This window comes from Pieris brassicae, chromosome 2 (assembly GCF_905147105.1).
Source record: "Pieris brassicae chromosome 2, ilPieBrab1.1, whole genome shotgun sequence".
In the NCBI taxonomy this organism is placed as follows: domain Eukaryota; kingdom Metazoa; phylum Arthropoda; class Insecta; order Lepidoptera; family Pieridae; genus Pieris; species Pieris brassicae.
This window is the reverse complement of record NC_059666.1, coordinates 2,386,322-2,403,243: the sequence shown is the minus strand read 5'-3', so window position 1 is coordinate 2,403,243 and position 16,922 is coordinate 2,386,322. Positions and strand designations below refer to the sequence as shown.

General features: G+C 34.8%; 1 protein-coding gene across 1 annotated transcript in view; it reads left to right on the top strand.

Annotated features, from left to right (window-relative positions):
- The window catches only part of LOC123720085 (dynein regulatory complex subunit 7), a 105,557-nt gene extending 88,686 nt beyond the window's left edge, over positions 1-16,871 (top strand). The window contains exons 3-14 of the mRNA XM_045676547.1: positions 10,164-10,358; positions 10,598-10,759; positions 10,999-11,184; positions 11,685-11,895; positions 12,092-12,239; positions 12,578-12,687; positions 14,011-14,158; positions 14,695-14,971; positions 15,364-15,585; positions 15,819-16,028; positions 16,273-16,364; positions 16,666-16,871. Coding sequence (XP_045532503.1) covers positions 10,164-10,358; positions 10,598-10,759; positions 10,999-11,184; positions 11,685-11,895; positions 12,092-12,239; positions 12,578-12,687; positions 14,011-14,158; positions 14,695-14,971; positions 15,364-15,585; positions 15,819-16,028; positions 16,273-16,364; positions 16,666-16,822 — 2,118 coding nt within the window. The 3' untranslated portion in view covers positions 16,823-16,871. The remainder of the gene's footprint in view (positions 1-10,163; positions 10,359-10,597; positions 10,760-10,998; positions 11,185-11,684; positions 11,896-12,091; positions 12,240-12,577; positions 12,688-14,010; positions 14,159-14,694; positions 14,972-15,363; positions 15,586-15,818; positions 16,029-16,272; positions 16,365-16,665) is intronic.
- Positions 16,872-16,922: the final 51 nt, after the last annotated feature.

The window sequence follows — 16,922 nt, the reverse complement described above, 5'->3', positions numbered from 1 at the left end:
AATAATGTCACATCACTAAGACTAAGCGGTGAAGCGAAAGGCGCAGATGGGAAACACGTCCCGACCCCCCGCAGGTACACTGCACGATTTGATGCGTGTGCGCAATGGTATTATTCGCGTAACAAAATGTAATCTAAACCGCAACTTATTAACTACTATAGAATCTATTAAATAGCTATTAATCTAGCTATATCTGGGGTAGCTTTACGTGTAGTCTGGATTTTTTGGGTTAGACTCGGGTGAAAATATTTTTTCGGGTAGGCACACAAGACTGATACAAACTGGACCTAATAAATACTATTAACTCAAAGGCCGTCAACGTACAACATCCATGGGCTTTTTTGGGCGTCCCGTACGCTCGTCTGCCTTTGCTACATTTTAGGCAGACTGAGAATGGTTACCTCTGGCCAGACATTAGTTGTTCGTAGTACTTCAAACTTACAGTTGCCGTGAAGTGAAGTAATCTGTGGAGATGTGGGGATGCTGTGCACATCCTAACTTGGTAAATTATGGCTAATATAATAATATAATAAGTTTGCATACGTCAGAAATCGTTTTCAGTTACGCGAATAACCGCCGATACAAGGCACCTGTTAAGAAATTGCTCTGTAATTTCGCCACATCGTCGTGTAATGATTTTAGGCCATTGGCTAAAGTGTTTGTAACCTGATATGTGCCGAGATCAATTTAGCTAATAATTCACTGCGGCTTTTCACAATTAATAATAGTAATAAAACCCTTTGATATCAGATGCTTTACATTTAAATACATTTATATTTCTATCATTCCATTTAGTTCTAGATATCTGTCTGTCCTATTTCTGACTGCACTGTGCCACTCTCTGCCATGTAATCCCATGAAGTTTCCTGAATCAGGTCTACTTTCTAAATTGTCTTCCTCTTTTGCGAGTACCTTGTGCACCAGTTTAACACTTTTCTATTCCAGGTGCCCCGCCCATTTCCAATTCAGTATATTTATTTTTATAGTGACACCTGCTACCTTATTCTTCTTAATGTTATTCTTTTTTTACTATTACTGTATAAAGATTATTATAACATACGCTATAATTAAGAGAAATTTGTAATACTTCACTCATTTCTACATCTTCAAACAATCCTAAAAACCCCGATCATTCGAAGACGTAGATTAAAAGAATTTCTAAAAGCTTATGGACCAGCTTTGAAAGTAAAGTATGCCGGAAAATTTGCTGGTATCTCATTAATTTACATTCATAAGTTAAATGCCACGAAAGTTATTGCAGTAAACTTTGCGTCCAATTTCAGTGACGTAGAACATAAAATATCCTGTAATGACACCTGTTGCTTCCTCCCCCTCTGGGGGGTTGTAACAAAACATCCGGAATGGGACAGCTAAGTGAGTCAACGAAACATTAAAAAGTATTTATTTGCAATTTCGTTCCGCTTCAATATTTCAATATAGGAACTAATATTGCTAGTAATTCTATTAATCACGGATATTCATGGATTGGGTTATAGATTTTTTAATAGCCTGCCTGGTTACATATGCATTGATTGATGAACGTATACATTGCATTTATAAATAATACTCAAAGTTTTACTATGAAAAAATAATGAACACTATTTTGGGATATATGTTATTCCTATTATGGTTACAAGTTAGCGCCGCGAGATTTCATGTGAAAGGAAAAACATAGATCTATGTACAGCGGACGATGCTAATTGTCAATTGTCATTCAATTATGTTTAAATATTACCTCAACAATAGCGAGGGAAATTTAAATTAAGAAACAAAATGTCAAAGACAATGTCTGCAATCTGTACAATTTTTTACTAAAAACCTATTTGAATTTACTTTTACATATTTTAATTTCATAATAAGTTTATAGGAGTACGCTAACGTTTAAAAGTTAATTTAATTTTCATGTTAAATAAGTATGTAATACTCTCTATAAACATAATTAGGTTTACATCATTTATTTCACTTGACAGTCGTCAAGTATAGGTTATCTTTGTTTTATTCTAAGATTCAGAAACGAGTTTCTGACGTTCGGTAGTCAGAGTCCCTAGGCGCTTCATAAGACTCTTGTATGTCAAAAACATATTAGATAACACACGGTAATTGCTCATACTACTCAACGTATACTTTGCGCTAAAACTCTACAGAAATGCTAAACGTGATAAACACGGTCGTTTATAACGCCGCGTAAGAAAATAGCTAATGTCAGAATATGTGCGTTACCTCGCAACATCAAATTAGTGTTGCACGCACGCGAATCGATATCGCGTGATTATCGAGAATAATGTTGAGACTGCTCCCACGGCTGGACCCTTCTGAACCCCACGTCCAATTCAGCTGTGAAGGGACACGACTGATTAGATGTTTACAAAAAGCAGACACGTACACTAATGTTTACTAATGTGGTTCAACTAGTTTTAATGAAACGATACGACGTTGCCAGTAGATATAGATATAGAAAAAATCTGGTCACAGATCTTAATGTTTTATTTAATTCTATTTATCTTAATTTTAAAATGTAATCTGTGTTATAAGTGAAATGTTTTTATTAAAAATGCTCATATAGTTTTAAATTAATCTATGAATTGCTCAATATTATTTTGAGGCAAGTTTTCGGTATTTCAAACTGGTAACGGAATATTTGAATCGACTGAATAATTTACTGAGTTAAGAATAGCCATACCGATCCTTGCATTTACATAATTGACCATTAGCAAGTTTTTGTTTATAGTTTCGAGGTCAAGGAAAAAAATGAGGAGTATTATTACTTTATTTAGAGTTATTCTTTAAACTTTACTGGAACTGATCAATCCATATACATAAAAGCAACAAGATAAGCTAAAGGGGACGTAAGCCGCTGTGGCTCATCAATAAAGGCCCAAACGAAATTCCATCTCGAATATCTTTGGCCCCCGTTTGTACGTAAACACGCAAAATCCCTCTAAAGGTACGCCGCGGTCTCTAGACATGTGCGGGACATAAATTTGGCGAGCGTTACGTAGGTACAGGCCGGCCGCTATGTGCCACAATACATAAGGAGTAGCTATGTACGAAGCAACACGGGCGTCACTTATCCGCGCGGAGGATGCGGTGGTCGTCCGATCACCCCCTAGCAACCCCCTGGTTGCCCCCACACCCCCTCGCGATTCATTAAGTCGGGCGCGGCCGACGCGGCGGACGCGTCGCGGAGTCTCCGTGAATTCAAATTAGAGGCAGCTCGGACGTCGTGTAGTAGGGATTGAATTATTTCGATGAAGTTATCGATATTATAAATTGTTATTATGAATGACTATAATGTATAGATTTAATTTAGATGTTGATAACAACATAAGTAACTACAAGTCATAAGGCTTATACGAAAATGCTAACTAATGAATAAATTACTGTCATTATAATTTATTTATTATTAGTACGCCATTTTTAGGTATGACTTATATTAAAAGAAAGACTTTAGAAACTGACATAATTAATAATATTTACTGTTTAAAATTGTAATTAAGTTAGTAAATTGTTGATTCAAGTTAAGTTGAAAATAATAGAAACAAAACTACATAATAATATTTAAGCACAAAGCAACTAATGCATTTTTATAGTAGTTAACTATAAACATAAAACTGTAAGTAAATAAATCGTTCTAAGGCTTAATAGCGATTAAAATAAATGTTTCGACAATTTTTTTTATAAAAAACAAAACCTAAAAGTATCGATATATCCTACAAAGTGGAACATCACTGTTGCCCCTTTGTCTCGACAAGACAGACGCGCTCATAGCGGGTGGGGGCCGCACGTGCCGGACGGAAGTCGCAGGGCCAGAGCACCGCGCTAAATGATTCAAAACTCGCCCGGACCTGCAAGATTTATGCCTTTACCCGCTCCCGACTAGATTAAAGATGTCGCTTCTTATCGATATACCTTTAGATATTGTCTAAGTCTCAGCACAAAGACATCATTTAATATTACAATCTAGCCACTCTCTCTTCAGTCGGTAGCTCATATCTGAGCGTCGTGGTCAGGAAGAAAACATCTAATGACGGTGAGGTTAAATGCACACAGAAAATAGTCCATTGGTGCACAGCCAGGAATCGAACGAGAACGAACCTCAGGGATAAGTCACGCTGAAGCCACGAGGCCAAATTAGATTAATACGTAATTTAAAACTAATTTACCAAAAAGGATGTTTGACATAATAAAGTGTCCAAGACTTACAGACAGTCTCTGTTCTCTTCTTCTCTTCTTGGGGATAGGGGGGGGGAAGGGGATCTTGTGTGCCATTTATTTTGCCTTACTTTACGTCGTATGAACTTTAGTTAGGGACTTTTATATATTGATGATATACTCTAAATGTTGTTTTATGATAAATGAAACTCCAATGTGTTGGAAGTAATTTAGAATCTGTACTAAAGTATTTCTTATAAAATCCAAAATGTTTTAACAAAAATGATTCTAGTAAAAATCAAATGACAAGCCAAAAATCGCGTCCTTTTCTACAGACTACAACAATCAACAATCTAAGAAATATAATTATTTCATTACATAATTATTACTGTAACTTTCATGATAAACAAATATACCGTAGATTGCTCACTGCATTAGCTCTTTTACGTTATATTCCAAGAAGGAGCTACATTAAACTTGCATCTATCATAACAAAAAGACAACACATGATCTAAGACGTATCTATTCCATTGTTGACTACCCAAAGTTTTCAAAGAAAGTAAAACAGATAGACTCTCACATTAAAAGTTTTCTTCGCTCCGACTGCAAAGTTTGAGTTAGTTGGCGACGGCCAATATGCAAATGTGAACTTTCCCTCTTTTACGTTTGAGAGCGGGAGCTGCACTTGGCCGATTTACTACCCTTCAGCGTTCAATTGAAATTCACGAGCCTTGCAATACTTTTGTATTAGGCATGTCTAATGCCATCTGAAATACTGTCTATTTGTTTCACCGTTCACAAAATAACGTAAATTAATATGCATTTAAATATTAATTTGCTTATTAATATATATTTATGAAATTAAACTCCAAACGTATGCTCAGTATTTGCTCCATTGAATAAACATTACATTATTTATATTGGTATTAATAACATATTATTGTTGGGAATAAATGGCTGTCTTTGTCTGTATTATCATACTCCACACAGCTGATTAGATGAAAATGGTTGCAAGTATGAAACATTAATGTAGTTAATGATGAGAAACACTTATCTTTAGCTAGTTACTTTGGTATAGACGAGACCTTTGGTATAGACCTTACGTATGCACTTCTCACCAAAGTATATGTACTTCAGATAATACCGGTGCTATCACCGGAGTAATTAACGTGATTGCGGCCGCCTCCTACACTGTAACAGGGCCTAGGCCTTGCTAAGATTCATTGTGCAATAGCCTTTGCTAAATACGAGGTTCGCTCGTGTATCAAAGCAATCTGGGTGGAGGTCCGAGGCACAATTCTGACCTGCTCCTTGCGCATATTGCATGCACGTACCAATGAAGTTTGCTTTGTAGGCGGTAATCTGCGGGGGTGTATCGGTGTAGGGTGGTGGGTGGCGGGTGGCGGGTTATGTACACACGAGCCTGAGGCGTCGAGGTAGGCAAATGGCCGGCGAGGCGGGCGCGTAGGCCGAGATCTCGGCCGATATCGATCCGCGGCCGGCCGACGCTCGCGGCCTCTCGTCGCCACGGACACCGCGGCGGGAGGGCGGCGCCAAATGACAAAAACACTCCTTTGTTTGATGCCACGGTGAGACTGCGGACGGCAGCTTAAAACTAACTTTACAAAGACCAGGACTTGTGTTTCACTGCCCAGTATTCTTATGTTAGACACAACATATATGTTAAATACGATTATTCATGAAAACAAAGTTTGTTAGTTATATGTATAGGGAAAGAATGATGAAAACAAAAGTAATCATCGATAAAAAAATAAGAACATCACTAGCTCACGTCGCGACCGCGCGGCGTCCGACGGGGTGGTGCAAATCACTCGCGCGGACTGCCGTTCTTCGAGGGCATTTGTGTTGCGAACGTTTACTTGGATTGTAATTGTCGATAAAATAAAAAAGGCGCCCATTTTGCACTTTTCGCTTTTTGCTGCGAACATATGATTGCAAAGGTAATGTTGCCACAAAAACTATCGATAGGGCGATTAATGTATATGTGACTATTCTTTATAATTCACAAATTATCATTTTTAAAACTATTTGATAGTTTTCCTATTAACTTAGGTACAGAAAAGCAAAGTCCTTTAACCATCTATCATTATCCTATGACCGTATGACGAGTTACAAATCTAGGTTAAACTTGAATCAAAGCTAACACACCGATTATATTGATACAAATAAACGTACAAAGCGCACATGTAAAATTAATAAAAATATTTTATGATCTTCTTCGAAAACATAATTGACAACAATCTTTGACAATAATTCATGATAAAATAAACACTGTTCTTACAGTCATAATGATTTTCTTAAAACTTATCGATAGTCGATAAAGTACATCACATCATGTTCAATTAGAGAGCGCAGCAGTCAGCGATCTCGCATGAGTGGCATCTGTGCCACCCTCCGGTCGATACTTATTACCGAGTCTCGAGTATCGATAACGATATGCGCCGCATCTCTAGAGTCATGTGCCTCAAAATAACAATGTATAATATATTTACATATATATATGTGTATGCAAGTGAAGAAATCTTATATATGCAAATATATATAGAGCTGTCCCTACAACAAGCGTACACCCGAAGACACCAGCTAAAAACAAGTGATAAATACCATATATTTTTTTATTAGTAATCTTGTAGCTATCATACATTATCTAAAACAAAACCCTTAGACTATATACAAAGCCAAAAACCATTACATAAATAAACAATATATGTGAAACAGAAAACATAAGTAAATACATTCATATGTCAAAAAAAACAAGATACCTGAAATTTAAAATAAAGAATCGACAATTAATACTTAATATTTCCTCTTATATTACGATCTCAAGTTTGTAAAAAGTTTGGCCACGTAATTAAACATCACTGTACATAATAGATTCTAGTAGATTCTAGTGGATTCTAATAGAAGAAAGAAGTCCAAGTGGCGCCACAGAATGACAAAATTGTGCCTAAAAGATTGTGTAGATGCTATGCTATGAATAACATTCATAAGTCCAAGGAATCAAGAATGTATTTATTTACTATGTGACAAACAAGCCTGCATCTCAGGTAGCAATCCAACCCATGCTGGTTCAGAGTATCCAACGGGTCTTCAAGGAAGAATAGTACCACATTTTTTGTCGTCTGTCGTAATAGTAACATACATGAGTAATGGCGCAGACGTCGCACAAAAATCTGACATCTCGGTTCGATTGGACAAAAAGCCTGGCGCTTCATATGGTCAACTACTGACTCTTTTCATTGGTAATTTATAAAAATATTAAATGTACTAAAGTCTGATATCAATTTCCGTGGAACATAAGAACATTCGGCGAAATATATATTGAAGTTAATCAATTCGACTTAGGAGAATCAAGAAAAGAGCGTACCAATTCTTAAAAGGCCGGCAACGCGCATGCGAGCCCGGTGGTATCACTTAACATCATATGAGCCTCCTGTCCATTTGTTATATACTATAAGCCATCAGTAAACTGCAACTTACAAAAACAACATTCAAACAATAGGCTCAATGCTGAATATATCCGTACAATAGTTATGTATTTCCACTTCCCAATTCAAAAACATCTCCCTAAATGATGTTTACTATAGTTACTTATCTTACAAGATATAACAAATCATTACAGCTTTATTCAAATAAAACAAAACCTCTTCAAACACAACAAAATGACAGAACTTTCTGTCAAAGATATTTTTTCCTGTTTCTCGTTATATCGACTATTCAAGGATAACGGGAACATCACTAAAGCACCGGGCGTCTTGCTCGAAATACCAATAACGCTTGGTCAAGCGCAACTCAAAGCGTGGAACGTACGGTCTAATTTGCGCTTGCAATGTATTCTGGGGCAAAGGAATATACACCTTATGTACATGGTACGGCCGTTAAGATCCTCTGAATTACGCACGGTCCCGTAAATGCTTTTGTATGAGTTTGTAACTGTCTTGTAGACGAATACGTGCTAGAATTATTTTATTACATGGTACTGCAGCAACTTAATAAAGATATATGTTAGAAATATATAATTGGGAGTTTTAAACGCTTTATTAAATCTTTCATTTATTAATTGAGCCTAATTTGTTTCTGTAATATTAATCTACCGAAGAGTTAACTGACGATAAACAGAGTCCAGACTTAGCGAACTGTGGTCATCGCTAAGTCTCTGTGTACACATTCTAATTCGTATCTAGTCACAATCTTGTCTAGAGCGCTATCAAGCTTGATATAGAAAACAATATTGGTTGACATTCTAGCGCTCAGTTTCGGCTCTGGATTTTACCCTTTTAAAGCATTGTTGAATGCTTAAAAAACAAGGGATTATGAGATAGACATCTAATTAGCGTAATCCGCTGTTTTGCTAGTAATTTTAATTGTATTTTTATTTTTTGGAACATATATGTTTATCATCTAAAATCTGAAGGGCTTGTACAAAAGAGCTTGTATACTGTAATATACATTGTATATTATAGTTAAATATCACTTTTGGAACGATCTATCTACAAATTTGTAATTAAGTTCGGATGGACTTAAATACAAATATTCTGTTAATAATTTTAAAACAAGTTTAACAAGTCTATGTAATCCAATTTGATTGTTGAAATATGAATTTATTTAATTTAAATTCATTTCGTATTAATGAGTTTGTGTAGTTGCGTTTAAAAATTCTCTTGAATATCGTAGTGGTACGCGTTAATTTGCTTTAGGAGAAACTATATAAAGCTTATTATTTACGATAAATATTATTTTAAGAACTATAAATATTATTATTATTTTAAAGGACCCCCTGTATCGGGCAGTAGGGTCACCTGAAGTAAATTGATACCGCCGCCCGTGGTCATTTTGATTGCAGACGTCTCGCGACTGCGGTCTTTGATACGTTATTTTTCTGGATCCTAAGTCCTAAAAATAAAATATTCAGCAGCTATTTACGCAAGCAGCTGCCCTTAAATTCAAAAAAGTAAAACTAGTTTCTACTAGTGTATTCACAAAAGAAAATTGTTAAGCGAAAGTGTGGAAAAGTTGTGAGTTAAAAGTGAAAGTTGGGATAAGTTCCGCAGTAGACCGACTTTGTTTCCACAACTTTTGATTCAATTTATAGGGCACGGGTGTCGGGTGGCAACACCCACTTGTTATTATATTATCGTAAACGACTCACCTTTTATGAAGCTCCTTATAATCGTGTATTTAAACAAAACTTCTTTGAACAAATTTATTATTATTAAAAGAACTACGTTTTGAGTGCTTGGTAGTCAATGAAAAATCAGTTCGGTTCTGTGCATTAGTGTTGTTATGGGAATTACATATCGCTGTTCAATTGTTTACGTTACATGTTGTTATATTTCAGGTTTAGGATGGGAGATTGAATGAAATAATTAAAAAATAAATTCGCTTAATTGAATTTAATATTTAAAGGAGACTAGTTCTTAATTGGGACTGGTTTCGAAATTTATTTTTTATTTTAACGAATAACAAAAACTACCTTGGAGTGTTTTTCTCGTTAAGATAGTGTGATACCTGAAGAAGGTGTAAAATGTATTATGGTTATATTAGATGTAAGCTGATTATTATTGCTGAAAATGTCGCATAAAATATTGTCAAAATGCACGCAGTCCACATGGGCAAAGCAGCCAGTGCTAGTTTGAAATTGGTCAATTTAAAACTGTAAAAATTGAATTCGTTATAATACAAAAGACATTGTTTTAGAGTAGGTAAGCTTCATTTTAACACTCAAATTAGTAAATTTAAAGCATACAAACAAGTATTTCTTTATGTGACAAAAATAACGAACTATTTAAAGCAATTTCTATGCGCGCCATCTATTACTTGTTATGAGAACTAACTTGTAAGTTAGTCTGACGACGAGTGCAACGTTCTTAGCCAACCGTGTAGAGGGCGCTTTAATAAAAACTAACATGAAAATGCTTTGATTTTTGTATGAACTAGCATTGTTTGTACAAGTAGTAATTTTAGCACTTAGTAAGTATTTATTTTTCCAGCCAGAACGAATAATGTCACCATACACAGTGATAATAAGACGGAGTGGTAATCCTTTCGAGCTAGCTCACGTGTTAGTGTCATGGCTGGTGGGAGCTGGCTACGACGCATATGTAGTAGTGGGTTGCGCCAAACGAGATCTGTGCTTGGCCGTGCGATATAGATCGCTGTGCCCAGAGATACCAGATGAAACTGAGGTTAGTAAATAATTCGAAGTGACAGTTTAATTTTCACATCGTCTTCGTCAATAGAACGCCTGCTTCGCTAGTCTATGGTGCCCTTATGTTTAAAGAATAAGTCTAACTTTCTAAGTCCCCCAAAACCAAAGCTCTTTAATAGAAAAAGTGTCAGGTATTTGGATTTTTTTCTCGACTTCTCAAAAAAATTAAAGACGATATAGTTATGTGTCCATGTGGAAAAATACTATTTTATGCAGGTTATTGAAGAGCCTCCGCCACCAGAGGAAGAGCCGCGGTACCGTTTAGTACCTCTACCAGATATGACATCAAAATATTGCCGGGACATGGATAGAAAGGCAGCCGAGATGCGGCAAGCTGAACTAGACAAGGCGGAGAATGCGCGGCTGAAAAAAATTGCGGTAAAATTGTAATATTTCGTAATTTAATTTATATAAATAAAAATATATCGCTAATACATATTTTATTTATACATTTTAACTTTTAACTTTAACTAAATTTACTTTTCTAAAAAATGAGTGAGCAATTCAATGTGTATACGTTTTAATCTTTAAGTATGTATGTTAACGAAACTAGTCAGTAATTTTTAGATGTTATTCATGACGTGTAATTTGATAGTATGATCTATTCAAAATTTCAGGAACTTGAGAAACCACCGGATGATCCGATAGACGGCTGGCGTACTCACGCCTGGGTCCTTATACTGCCAGGGTTCAAGGGTATTGAAGAGCCCTTCTTTATAGAACCCAGCGAGGGTAAGGACCACCCGATCAGCGCACCACAGTACCAAAAGCTGGATAGTGTATATAATCATGAGAATTACTATGTAAGTTTGTTTAAAAAAATATGTATTATTTCCTAGTTTCACTTACGATATTTACTACGTCTAATAAAATTAATTATCTTTGTACCGCGACCACTATTGGCCTAGTGGCTTCAGCGTACGACTTTTCTTGAATTCGTAGGTTCGATCACTAAGATTGACAAATGATTATGAAACAGATGCAGAATTCTGAGGTCCTTAAAATATTGTAGAGCCTGTGGGTAATTTATATATATTTGTACTAGAAATATTACAATCCGTTTGTGATATGAAACAGCAGTTATAAAGAGAACAAGCATGTAAAGGAATAAACTCTTTCAATTATAAATTTCAATAAAAAATTAACGTTTTGATTATTTGAAATTAACAAAATACTCTACATTTTTTAAAGATATATGTGGTTTAAGCGTCATTTTGTGTAGGCATACCATCGATTACGATAAAAATATATCCTTTAAAACACCACTTTAATAATCCAATACCGTACTTTCGTGAATGAAAAGGTGAATCTGCAAGGCTGCGAAGAAGGCCTAGGATCATTGAACTACGATCTAGGAGATATAAGTTGTTGGGAGCACATGCTTGCCGGTGAGCCGAACTATCGACGACAGTTTGTTGGCATTGACCTCGCGGATAAGAAGACGGCCTATGATACTGAGAAGCACATGTGCGTGCCCGCCAGCTGGGTTGAGAAGTTGGATGTAACCGCTGACAGTTAGTTGATATTTAGACCTTTAGCTAGTTCGTAATACATGTCTTTCATGTGGCTTTAATCAGGAAACATGGACGCTAAAAACCATTTTAACGGGATGATTTATCTGTCTGCACCTTTAATCGTGTTAGAGTAATATATATAAATAATATAACATGGAATGTTTATATATGTTTATAACATATAAAATTATTTTAGATTATGAGCAGCGCTACCCCGGCAGCCATAAGGTGATCCATTACAAGAAGGTATTGCTTGAGAAATTCGCCCCATACTCTGAAAGAGACGGCGTTATCAAGAGAATCAAGATATTTCACGACTACGCACTTACTGTCCCTTTATTAACGTAAATATTTTTAATTCTAACAGCCTTCGAAGCTTTATTGTAGAGATTAGAACAGTCAACCCTCTTATAACACGGTCTTATAACGCATTTTCATATTACGCGATGTCAAACAAGAAACCAAGTAGTGTGCGGTCTAATGCGCTGCGAGTCTAAACTTAATAAAAAATAATAATATTATGAAAATTTATAGCATTTACACGACCTTTATTAATTCTTACATGAAATGTTAATGGCTCGTTCCTGCGACATATAGTTCCAACACCAACTAATTTAATTTAAATAACATACAATAACTATAAACTAAGTACCAGTGTAGCGGTTTTCCGGTACCATTTCAGATATGAATGGTACAAGCACAGAGTTGATAAAATGGAGACAATGAAATTGGATCATCTCAGCAAAGAAGTGCGGGAAACATTCAGTGTTGGAAGAAGGGATAACTTAATAAGTAATTATTTTGCTTGCTAACCCTAAAATTTTGTATCCTAAACCTGCAGCAATATTTTTTCTTTTGAATTTTCTTTGTGATCTTGTATTCAGTCAAATATTATGACTAATAAAGTCTAATCTAAGTTTATTATCACATATGCGAGATGTGTCTTTTAGACTTTCAACTGTTACTGGTTAACAGCGAAATTAACATTAGACGTAAATTAATCAATAAATAATAATAATCAATGGCGCTACAACCTTTTTAGGTCTGGGCCTCAGATTTCTGTATCTGTTTCATCACTTGTTAATCTAATAGGCAAGTAGGTGATCAGCCTTCAATGCCTGACGCACGCCGTCGACTTCTTGGGTCTAAGGCAAGCCGGTTTCCTCACGATATTTTACTTCACCGTTCGAGCTAATGTTAAATGCGCACATAGAAAGAAAATCCATTGGTGCACAGCCGGGAATCGAACCTATGACCTCAGGGATGAGAGTCGCACGCTGGAGCCACTAGGCCAACACTGCTCAAAAAACAAAAATTAATCAATACAGCTTTTTATAAATTTAACGAATACGTAAATGAGCCTTATCCTTGGGATTGATTCCAGTTCGAACAGTTTGTATGACTCAAAACTTTGCGGTTAAAAAGAGTGGCGGAAAGTTTTTTGCCAGTTCTTCTTGCCCGCTCTACGCCCTTGACTTGCGAACTGGTAGTAAATGTAAATTTACAATCAATTTAACTTCTTTTTCTGTTCATAAGTGTACTTGTTTAACTATATGAATAAAGGTAATTTGAGTGAGTTTGTATGACCATGAAACGGATACATAAATCTGAGGCCCAGACCTAAATAGGTTGTAGCGCCATTGCTTTATTTAATTGAAAGTAGGTCAACTACAGACACGTTCGCATGTTAGCAAATCTGTATATATTTAATGTATTTGTGATAAAATACAATTCACTGACTGAGTTTACGACACATATAAAAATCCATATGTCTGTACTTATGACACGCGTTAGAAGTTATTATACTTCTTTGGCGTAACAACATAAAAACCTTTTTAATTTTTTTATCTTTCGCCTTATTGTACGTTTGTAGAAAAAACGACACTAACCATAGAAAAAAGGTATTTAATGCATTGAAAGTTTATAGCACATTATCTAGTTAATATAGTTTAAAAATCACAAAAAAATGGTTTCTACATAATCAAAGAAATGGACATATTTTATTTTAAAACCGAAGAAGTAGAAGAAGAATTGTCGCCAAAAGAAGTATAACTTCAAAAAGAACAATCCTATTAATAAACAATTGTCTATTAGAAACAATGTATACTTTTTCAGAGCACACATACTCATTAGAAGCGCCAATCGTATCCGTGGAAGGCGAAAGGACTTTAGAATTCAACTACTATGCCAGACTTGATCATCTCGCGAAGCTGGAGTGCACCTCAAGGACATTTGACGAATATTATACGAAAAGAATTGATAGGTAAAAGTGCACAAGAATTAAATCATTTAAAAGAAGCCAAAAACTTGCTTTTGAATTATTTAAATGGCGTATAATATATTTTTTTGAAGTGAAAAGTGTTTATCGGCGTTGGAAAAAAAATTGCCGTCACATTTTTCGGTTACGCGTCACATTTCTCCGTTACGCGCCAGGGACAAGAACACGTTTAAGACGAAGAGATTCGTAGCCATTAATAAAAATATATAATAACGTTAACAATGATAGTAATGATATTACAATTAATGAAATTCTGTAATAATTGTATTATTTGTATTTATTATATATTATTTGTTATATTTGTAGTCTATAGTTATAGTTGCATATAGTTGATAATTTTTCTAAACTCACTTTTTTTATTATTATCATATATTACTATCTTATAAGTACATAAAGGTTTTAAAGAATACAGAACATTTCTAAGAATTACACTTGAGCAACATTTCAATAAATTGAAATTGTTAATGATTTTATTAAATTGATTGATTAATATGAGAAAAAAAATTCTTTAACATCTACAGGCTAGAATCACGGAAGATAACCTACTCGGAGCCGACAAAAGCGGAACCAAAACGTCAAGTCAAAGATATCGTAGAGACCTATTCTAGAAACTACAATATACCATCGAAAGACGACATTTGGAAAAAAATATTTCACCTTCCCGATGAAACAATTCAACTTCTCTACCATTACGATTATAATTTCGTGACAAATAACACGAGACACTTTTTAAAACCGAATCTGGCTGAGACTGGTGGAAAGATTCTGTTTTATCCTGATAAAACGTCCGGCTACATTGTAAGTTATATTGTGAAATAATAAGTTGAAAATGTATATTAGTAGTTCCGATTTACTTTAATGATAAAAAAATATAACATTTTAATTTACCATCAATCACAATTGTTCAGCATATTAACTAATAACATCATAATTATATACCTATATTATTTACATTGTATGCATTTATTCATATTGGTAACTATGATATTAAAAATTCCATTGTGTTATGTAATCGATTAAGAATGATAAGTGATCATAATAATTTGTACAAAGTAATAAATAGTAAATGTACTTGACTATGTACAGTGTATTATCGTAATTTCATTTTATATAACATATTTTTAGAACAATGCAAGCTACAATATAGATATATTTAAATACATATATATAAATTACGTATACTTTCACAGGCCGACCCGTGTGCCAAACAACCTCGACCGTTAGACGTGTATTACGCTCTTTGTGACAACATGGAGTGGGAGAACAAGTCACGGAAACACATCCGAGATAGAGAGACAGATATAAATGGATATTTAAAGCAAAGACATAAAGAATTAACCGAGCCAATGTTGGTAGTAGCTCTCTTCGATACTGAAAGAAATGAGGCTGCTAAGAAGGGATGGAAAGAACAGGTCAGATACATAGATAGCGTTCTATTAGCCACATCGTAAATCTTGGATTTTAATGTAGTCGTTCATATAAACATAAAATAGATTTACTAGTAAGGTTATATTAATTTAAGTATTTTTATGAACATATGTATGTTAATAGACTCCACAAAAAACAGAGTTTCGAAAATAATGATTAATAGGTAACTAAGTGAAAATATATTTCGTTAAAATTTTATAAAAATTACAAATTTTAGGAAGCCCAAAAAGCAGAGGTAACAGAACGTGAAAAGGAAGCGGAAATAGATCCATTGGCACCGTACTTGGCCCGGATGTTTGGGTCTGGTCATGGAAGTGGAGTGCCGCTTACAATCAAAGAGGCTACACTGATTAGGGAACAGTGTCTCAACGATTTTAAAGCTAAACAATTGGCGAGGCAAAATCTTGTTCAGGAAAGATTTGATACGGTAAAAAAAATTTAGTCTATTTCTCCGCCTTAGTAAAGAATATTACGTAAATTAAGTATTCTTAATAAAACAATTTTAAATGAATTTTTCACAGTTAACTCGCGTTCGTTTGTTGTTGTGTAATCAGGATCATTCTCTTAAAAAATATGACTGCTATCTGTGATATATTTTTTTAATCTTTTATTCCACAGATTCTGCTAAAGATAATCGTCTTTAATACTAAAATTTAGGTTTGTTTTTACAGCTCAATGGAGAGTATAAAGCAAAGAGACTATGGTATCTCGCAAATCAGTTTATTTTGACCCCTGAGAAAGAGAGCGCCTATTTTGCTGCAAGGTGAACATTTTTTAATTAATTATTTCTTTACCGTTTGTGCTTTGTCTTAACTTTGCGCTCCAATTAACATTGCCCATCTTGTCCATATCGATAATCTTATTAAGTTGGATTTTCCTAAGTGTTTTGTAAAATCGTGTCCGAATAGTGCTATCGCCAAAATTATCAGAAGCGAACGTCAAAAGCATTTTTAATGACAAATTTTGGAAGCAGGTTTTTACATAAATTATGTTTATACTGTCTGAAGTTAGTCGTTTAGTACAGCCTGATATCTATTCATATTTATTAGATAAATTTCTTTTAGTGCTGAACTGGCCTTCAAAGTACACACTCTTGAGGTCCGACTTACACGTCACAAGGATCTTTCGGCTCCTCGGTTTAAGTACATGGAAGAGTACTTGTCTAAACACCCGCTCCTTAGAGAATATAACAGGATGAGACATTATTATAGACTTAAATAGTTTATTTGTTAATATAAATTTTATTTTATAAAATAAATGATTTATTTATAAATTACTTTTATAGTTTTATTAACACAAACGTTGTTCGCTCCTTACAAAC